Genomic DNA, 8958 nt, shown 5'->3' with positions numbered 1-8958 from the left:
AACTCTGTAGACAATACAGCGGGATACCACTAGCCTGGGTGCCAGTCCGAACTTAGTCCCGCCCACAAGGTTTGAGTTCGGGGAAGTTCGGCCTGGCTCTGCTCCATAGTAGCCCGAGTATTATCGCCCACTGTCAGGCGAACCAATCAAATTGTCAGGGCGGGCTTTATACGATGATGGACAGATGATCAAGAGTAACGTAATCAACCACGTGACCAAAGCGCGCTTGGGTGACAACAATAATGGCTGCCGCTGGAGAGTTTGGGTGAGTAGATTCTGCAATTAGGTCTGTTCTAGAAGATATCGACAGCAAATTAATTTTAAAAGAGGAACAGAGAAACGTGATCAAGGCTCATCTTCTTATTGTAGGCGTGCAACTGCACGCTTTGATTTTTGTGGACAACAACTATGCCTCACTTAACATACGTCACGCACTCCGTTGCTCTTATTGGTTGTAGGTCTATCCAATTGAGTGCAGAGGCATTTTTTTTCCTGGTTCGTTCGAAACACGCCCCATAATCACAGCTCTATGGAGCAGTATCAGACTCATATTCTGACTAGAATTGAGTCGGACTACGTCAGGCTAGGATACCACTTCCTTGATTGGAGAATTCATTATAAAAAGAACTAGATAACTTGCTTTTCTGCTAAACCAGTGGTTGAATCTTTTTTTATTTTGATTACTCTGGGTTATGAGCCATGTTTCCTATATTATGAACTTCCACAGATTTTAGTGACGTACCTTTAGTCAGACAGTTATGAATGTAGAATCAAGAGGATTAAAATATTTTATTTCATTTTCATCTACATAATATATACACGGTAATAAAAGAGTATAAAGTATTTTCGACAGGATTTTGTAAACCACTTTAGAAAAGAAAGGTAGCAGGAAATTTTACAAGCATTATAAAAAAAATATATATGTGCTAGTTCTGTTCTCTAACACTTCACATTCTTAATATTTGTTTTTCACAGTTCAGCTTTTCTATATCTTCTTAGTTAAAGGGCATCCAGAGTTGTGCACAAATAAAACATACTACAGATGCTACATTACTAAATTGCAGCCAAAAAGCAACCCTTTGACATAAGCCTTGAGTTACAGTCTGATTAAAAAATGAGCAGCAAATAATATACAAGCTGTTTGATCGGTCAGTCAGATTTATGGTGTGGGAGTTATTCCTCCAGATTAATAATACTTCATCATATCAGGCAGCAGGGCAGCAGCTGATCCAAGCATGAGCCACACCAGGCTACTTGCATCCACACCAGCACTCGCTGATGCCACAGTGTGACCTGCTAAACATATGAGATCAGCTGTCAAATTATATTTCAGATTGAGTATTTAGTGTTATTGGGTTGTTATACAACATACTTTAACTAAATTCAAGAATACTTACTGGAGCCAGCTACATCAGGCATCTCTTTAAATAGGAAAGAATAAATAAATGATCAGTAACACAATTTAGGAGTGAATGTATAGAGAAAGGAGGTTATTCATTTTTAAACCTTTCCGGCCCGTGAACAGGGGTCCGACTGAGACGGTGGCAGAGTTGCTGCTTTCTTCTCCATAGGCAGTCAAGGATCTTTTTCTTCTGTTGTTACAGCCCTGAAAAAAATGCAGGAAGATTTTGTTCTTTTGCCTCACAAAGATGTTTCTGGTCACAACAAATCCCAGTAAAATAAGTTAATAAAAAGGTTAAAAAGGCATAAAAACTTCTGAATACATTTTCACCTTTTAGAGGATTACTTTACACATGTCAATTTACATTTCTTTACTCTAAACTCTTCATCTATGTCATCATGAAAGGCTGTATGAAATTAAAGTAGAGCAAATAAAGAGGTTCACTTTGTTTATTTAGTCTGTCATCTTTCTGAAATGTAAGGTATATCACATACTATCACTTTACAGCATCACATATTTTTGATTGTGTAGAGTTTATCTACAGAGTTTAATTTGTCCACCTTGATTGCTTAGAGCCAATCTATTAACCTTTCCTTATTTTTTTGCTATTATTGCTTTTTAGATTTCTGAACTTAAATGGTTTTGTCGTTTACTGTAATTACTTTTCTTCATTTACAAAATTAAAAATAGTAGACCTACAGAGAGCAGCTGTTGACATTTGCTGGGCTCACATAGTCTCAGTATGCAATGCAGGTAAATGCTGGACTTCTGCTGGTCTTTGTGCTGAACAAAGCGGAAGGCCTCAAAGTTGAACCGGGCCACTTTGGAAAGGCCGTTACTTGTCACAACTGACTTTTCTGCTACATTACAGCTGACGAAGAAGGAAGGATTTCAATGAGTTTCTGGATGTCAAAACTTTTTCATCAGTTACTTTTATTTAGCCTTTCCTACCCGGTAAAGAAGTTGTGCTGCTCATTCTGAGTCGTGTAAGGACCGGGAGTCGCAAAGCAGTGATCCAGAAGGATGTGGAAACTGAAAACAGGATAATCGGCGTTAAAAGAATACATTTATAGACTTTCATTTCCACAGAAGGAATATTTCTAAAATCAAACAGGTTGCACTTACTTTCCTGTGAGATTAACAGCCTTTACTTCCACATAGACTTTGGTTCGCAGCTGAAGCCCCGTTGATGGAACAACCAGTGGATACCTGTAGTCTGTGTCCTAGGGAAATATGGTTTGTTGAACAGAATTAGTAACAAATCTCACATATTTTGTTAAAAAGAATTGTGAAATTGTACCTACATTAAAAACGTCCATTTTAAGAGTATCAATAAAGCTTCCATTATTATGGGTGGTCGCCACAGAGACCGAGGAGCTAAAGTGAAAAGTGTATAGAAGCTTTACTGAATTAATTTTAAATGAAATTAAATAATTATGACAACAAATTAATATCTAGTGGTACTCACGCTACAATCTGTGTGTTGTTTATTAAATACTCCAGAGGGTAACGGCAGGAGAAGTGGTAATATAAATCTGTGGAGTAGCTGATGATCCCTACATCCGTATTTGAGGTGTCGATGTATGATGTGATGATTACTGACTGGATACTAGAGAAACCACTGAAGGGACCTGTAGGATCTGGGGCTTCATCCACAATCTGTACAGGGAAGAACAATATATAGTATATCAATTTCATCTGCACAGTCCTCCTTAAAAACATGGTCCAAGAGACATGTTCTGACCTGCAGAGACTGGCGGCAGGAGTTGTCCTCACTATTGTTCACAGGAAGATAGTAACGGATGACAGGAGGGTCTACGCTATCATCCATGGAGCCCAAACATGCAGCTTTGTTGTGATTCCCATTGAGAGCCAGCGTGGAGGAGTTGAAGCCTGCCCACTGGGCCGTGCACAGGTTGACCTAGATGGTTATCATGCTGGTGCCGCATCTTACCGCCAGATCTGAATTGTCTGAAAAAGATTATTTTAATTACATGCAAGATGACCACTTACTTGATATTATTTTAATCTTATTTTGGAAAAAGATGAAAGATTTTAGCTTTGTGCTGGTATTAAATCCTCTTGGTTTTTTTATTTATTTATTTTTTTTATTTTACTATACTGGCTTGTCTGGTATTATTACCATAAATAGTAAAATTCTGAAAAAGTAGCTTTAATTAAATGCAGATTTTAGGTTTATAGCTTTCTATTTCTGTAATCATTAATGACTAAACTGTAGAATTGCATCTTAGATCATGTGCAGCCCTTTAAATATGATTGTTTTATTTCTGGAATGTGATCCAACATCTGAGGTAACTATAGAATCTGAACTGGGTTTGGACTTTTTGATGCATTTGAACTTTTAGAGTTAGCCAAATCATTATCTTCATCCAATCCTTTAATGTGTATGTTAGATCCAGTTCCAACCAAATTATTTAAGCAAGTATTCACTTTGATTTACACCTCAGTTTATAGTTAAACTATCGCTAATAGAGGGACACAGTAGGCTTTTGAGGTAGCTGTAATTATTTACTTAAGAAACCTTCCCACTATCCACAAGACAGAGATAGAGACTCAGTTATTGACCAATATCTCCTTTTCCTTTCTTATCTAAAATCCTTGAGAAAAGTTATAAACCAGCTGTGTCAGCACTTACACAATAATTACTTTTTTGAAGGGATTAAGTGAGGTTTTAGAGCTCACTGTAGCACTGAGCAGTACTAATTAAATTCACTAAAGATGTACTTATGGCCTCATATGTATGAAGTTGTAACTGTACTTGTCCATTTAGATCTTAGTGTTACTAAACATTCTGTAGGAATTAAAGAGGGTTCTAGAATTTTATTCTTATATCTCTGGAATATTGCAAAAATTAGAAATATCTTAACCAAGGGTGATGCTGACAAACTAGCCCATACATTTGTTACTTCAAGGTTGGACTATTGAAATTCTTTGCTATCAGGGAATCAACAAAGTGCAGTTAAAAGCCTTGAGCTGATCCGAAAGGTCAGATAACCCTAACCTATCTCTATAGTTATAGGCTAAGGCTACTATAGGCTTGCGATGCTGGAGGACATAAGGGACATTTTTCATCATTCAGCTTTATCCTATCTGTATTCTCCAATTTTGCAGTATTTGTTAGTTTACCCCATATGTCCTCTGCTTTTTCTCATCATAGTAGCTTCATATGGTCTGTTCCTGTTTGGCTGTGACTTCATTCTCGAGGGAAATATGTTCGGGGCTGCTGCCATCAACACCTCCTATTATAGATAATACAGTTGGGCCTAGTTTCATTGTTTAGTCCTGTTTCTCTGTTAGACATAGCTATGGAATCAGATTCTCTGTACAGTATCTGCTCTCTTTCATCCCTTTTGACATTAAAATTAGCTGAGAGCTTTTCTGTTTAACTTTTCTTTCCTAGACATAGTCACCTGTGGAGATATTTTTCTTTTATCTATTTATTTCTAGATATTTTTGTGTTTTTCCACATCCTTAGTCATTTATACCTGATTCTTTGAAAAAAAAATTTTTCTTTCCCAGACTTATCCATTTATTTCTAGACATTTTTGTGTTTTTCCCTGTCTTTAGTCTCGTACACCTCATTTTTTTTAAGCATTTATCACTGCTCCCCAGGTGCCCCACGATGGCAACCCACTGCTTCCCAAGGGGATGGGTTAATTGCAAAGGTAAATTTCTCCAATGTGAGATCAATAAAGTTCAGTTATTATTATCATTAACATTTTTTCCCTTTATCTTTTTGAAGAACATTGTGTTTCCCTTGTTTATACAAAGCATATGCTCTGTAACTGAATAATAATAATGAAAAAATCAGATATTTCTAAATACTCATTGATGGATTTCATACCTGGAGTCCTGTTATACACAGAGGAGCAGTTGTAGACGCACCAAGCAGGCTGAAAGAGCACAGCCAGAAGGGGGACCCAGAGGACAAGATTCATACTGACAGTTGCTTAATCCTGAAAATTAAAAAAAACAAATTGACAACAACAATGAGAGAACCCATCCATCCAAGTTAGCTTGAACAGATTGAACAGACTGAAATGCAACATTAAGAATATGTTTAGGGGGTGTTTTTAGAAACCATTTAAAGGTAGAATCACCATAACTTTTCATCAGTCCTTAAAATATTTTTTTATTTCTATTTAGAAAGTTAAATAAAAATTATTAACTAGGCTTAGATATTATCCCATTGAAAATTGAATATAAGACTTGCAGGACAATCTGAAGAGGGTCTTACCTGTGCAGGTGTCCGTCACAGTGTTAACTGAAGGCTATACAGACGTTTTTATAGGACATGTAAAACCACAGCAGCATCACTCTTCAGCCCTCCCTTTGATTAAGTATGAGCAATGCACAGGCGCAAACACTCACTTTCAGCACCTTGTGCATTCGTGCCGTGACTTCTCATGTAGACAGCAGCAGCCCCTGGCATGGTTTACAGTCAGATGTTCCTCCAACACATTATTGTGTCAATGGGCTTTGACATAGATCCCTCCAGTTAAAATGTACATGCTGTTTCAGGTTTCTCTTCTTAAGAAATTGTTAATAAAGACCTGATGACACAAAGATAGCTCATGGAAGCGACTGTAGCTATCTAATGTATTGTCCAAACTTCTTCCCACCTTTGGTGATGATATATTCATTTTTTAAACAGCTATTGCAAACAAACCTTTTTCTTATAATCTCTGACTATTTAGCTTAGAATTTAAATATAATTGTCACTTTGAGCTTAGCCAGGCCGAAAATGGGAAAGACAGGAGAATGTGCCATAGTAATTAAACTGGAGTGTCTGGATCTTTATACCATAAGTCAGGAAATAAGTTATAGAAAACAGCCATGAATCTGATTTTACCCATATCTAAAGCTGAAGAAAAACCAGAAAGAGCAAGATGGTAAGGAAGGTAAAAGTTTAAACTACCATAAAGATATGTAGATATGTTAGGGTCACTAAGTCTACAATACCACCATTGCTGCATATGTAAAGTGATGCAAGAATATGTAAAGCTCCTCAGAAACAAACCATTTGCTGTAATATTCAGATCATTTCTAAGTAACAGAACCCCTTTTACCTCTATAAAGTTTGATAAAAGATTAGCAATAGTGTAAGCCATTCTCTTTCAAAGACCCAGGGAATGTTATCAAAATGTAGACCCTCTTCTGTTACAATAAAAATCGCTCTTTTACATTTTTTATGAATGCTTAAACTCTAACTGTGATTTTTATAGAGCAAATTCTAAAACCATTAATACTTATAGTAAAACGATTCACTGAATTTTTATAACTAAAAGCACAAACATTGCTTTTGCACTCAGTTTGCAGAACTGAACAAAACTCATTGCTTTACACTCAATTTCCAAATAATCAACACACTCCTACCAAAACTATACACATATTTGTATATTATTTACACTATTTTGCCAACTGTCTGACACACTGTCACATGTGAAAACTGTTTTAGATAATTAGTTCACTTTGCAATCAGATGACTTTCGAGCTACATTAGGGGACCATGTAATCAACCAAAGATTGATCTCAAGGAAAGACGACCAAAGGTTCAGCCTCACTTGAGCTGCTACGCTGTAATGAGCTTCATAAGGACATTTGGAAATTAGAATCGGTAAGTACAGTGACTTCGCATTAAGTTTTGTTGCACTGCCATACTCTAATGACAAACACAATAATACCATACATATAAAAATACTGAAATTGTATTTTACAAACACATTGCTAGACATCCAGATGCTGGGTGCAGAGGAGGAATGTTTGCTGCAGAACAAGAGACCCATAAAGTCAATATGGTGATAGCAAATAATTCCATAAGGCTTCAGAAAATACAGCAGCGCTTAATTGAGAATGACATCACCTTCTAGAGCATGCACAATGTGAGCATTTCTGCATTATCCTGTCAACTTGGCTGCAACAGAATTCGAATGAAAAGAAATTTAGAGTTTCCCACTGTGAATGTCAAAAACAACTGCAATATAACAATGTGCAGGTAAGCTATACTATCATTGGTACTGAATCTTGAAGTGCATACAGTGCATGGGCCTGCTGTGCTGAAGTGCTATATTTTCCAGAGAGTGACTGAGCTCTCATTAAGTGTTTTAGTAGAGTTATGATCCGAAATATGTTAACAAATCAACACAAAAAGGGTTGAAATATTATTCAGTCCATAGATAGTGTCCTCATGTGTCCTTCAGTCAATAGATCCTGAAGGACACATGAGAGTGAGCTGAAGAGGCCATAAATAATGATAGAGGACACTGAAAAGGTTTGATACCATGAATGACCAAAGATTCTTATCTCTATGAGCTCCAACCTGCAATAAATGTTACATGGCTGTCCCCTTTAGTCATGTAATCCAGTAGAAAACTTTATTTAAATAAGAAATGATATAGGTATCTCCCAGATAATGTGAATATCTTTTCAAAATTAACACAACCTCTCTTATAATGCTTTTTTCTTTGCTAGTATGTTTTTTAAAAAAAATGCATCCCATTCAATACAGCCAATATAGCAGCTTTTTCAATGTTTCCACAAGTTTAGAGTGATTAAATAAATAAACTCCCCACATTACATATATAAAAGCTATATACAATATTCTTTCACATCCCAAGATATATCTTAACTGCATCAACAGTTCATCTGCATTAAGCAGATAACAACAAATCTCAGTGTCAGAACAACAACCTGAGACAACACCTGCACACCTTTCAGGATGGTATAGATTCCCCATTTTGATTTGTGGAATCATGTCTTGAGAACAAAAAACTGAAAGTGGATCATAACTGCCATGAGCAATAAAATGCTTGTCCTTCTTTGTTGACTTCCTTTTTTTGTCAAACTTCTTCTGTGTTATTTCCACAAAGTTGCAAAGCAGGGTCTCTACATGGCTTAGGGCAAAAACTTGCTGTCCAATTGAGAACGTCTTTTGTTCTTTGGAAGAAAAGGCACACTGGAGCTTTTTCAAAAACCCTCATGAGAGAAGCCATTTGTTACAGTATACAATGAAGGGGTCATTTTTCAAATCGTTTTAACCCTATTACATTGTATTTAGTTGTTTAAGAACAGGTGTATTTGTTACTGTTTTTGAACATGTCATATTGTAAGCCTAATTTCTAAATATTCACTCCTCAAGCGGGGAGAAAAACAGAATATAATATTTCAGATCTTTTCTGATGGCTTAAGCACAATTTTTGTAACTATTGGCTAGTTTGCATACCTCTACACACAAGAAAACCTTTCATCAAAACATAGTAGTTCTCTTGCAAGAGCCAAAAAACTTTGCTTAACTCTTCAACCTTTGAAAAAAATGTATAACTATCAAACAGTTAACACAAGCCATCATATCAATAAGCACTCAATAGTCCAACTACACCCTGATGGTATAAATAAAAAACACATCTTGCTATTGTTTCCTCTGTGCACAAGGTAGGCTCTGTCAGTTTAAGGTCATATTTTTGTAAACATACAGGGATCACAACTTCCAGTATTGGTGTTTATACACACACAGAACAAAATCACTGAGAAAAAAA

At 36.3% G+C, this 8958-nt stretch overlaps 1 protein-coding gene across 1 annotated transcript; it reads right to left on the bottom strand.

Moving 5' to 3' along the window:
- Positions 1-781: 781 nt before the first annotated feature.
- On the bottom strand, positions 782-5766 carry LOC119792123 (zona pellucida-like domain-containing protein 1). Its single transcript, XM_038298605.1, has 11 exons — positions 5661-5766; positions 5268-5379; positions 3147-3373; positions 2871-3061; positions 2707-2779; positions 2528-2625; positions 2354-2434; positions 2102-2273; positions 1507-1606; positions 1398-1421; positions 782-1296 (listed from the first exon to the last, which is right to left on the bottom strand). The coding sequence occupies exons 3-11, from the start codon at positions 3231-3233 to the stop codon at positions 1187-1189; spliced, it is 936 nt and encodes a 311-aa protein (XP_038154533.1). The 5' UTR covers positions 3234-3373; positions 5268-5379; positions 5661-5766; the 3' UTR covers positions 782-1186.
- Between the last annotated feature and the right edge of the window lie 3192 nt (positions 5767-8958).

This window comes from Cyprinodon tularosa, unplaced genomic scaffold (assembly GCF_016077235.1).
Source record: "Cyprinodon tularosa strain WSP-4 unplaced genomic scaffold, ASM1607723v1 ctg41, whole genome shotgun sequence".
NCBI classification, from domain to species: Eukaryota; Metazoa; Chordata; class Actinopteri; order Cyprinodontiformes; family Cyprinodontidae; genus Cyprinodon; species Cyprinodon tularosa.
Note: the sequence above shows the minus strand (reverse complement) of the source record. Positions and strands in the feature narration are given on the sequence as shown.

Excerpts from the sequence above, each read along its gene's own strand:
- LOC119792123 (XM_038298605.1), bottom strand. The coding sequence starts at position 3,233 with ATGGATGATAGCGTAGACCCTCCTGTCATCCGTTACTATCTTCCTGTG. Across the intron at positions 2,626-2,706 it reads TTAAAATGGACGTTTTTAAT|GACACAGACTACAGGTATCC; the intron begins GTAGGTACAATT and ends ATATTTCCCTAG. Across the intron at positions 2,274-2,353 it reads CAGCACAACTTCTTTACCGG|CTGTAATGTAGCAGAAAAGT; the intron begins GTAGGAAAGGCT and ends CTTCTTCGTCAG.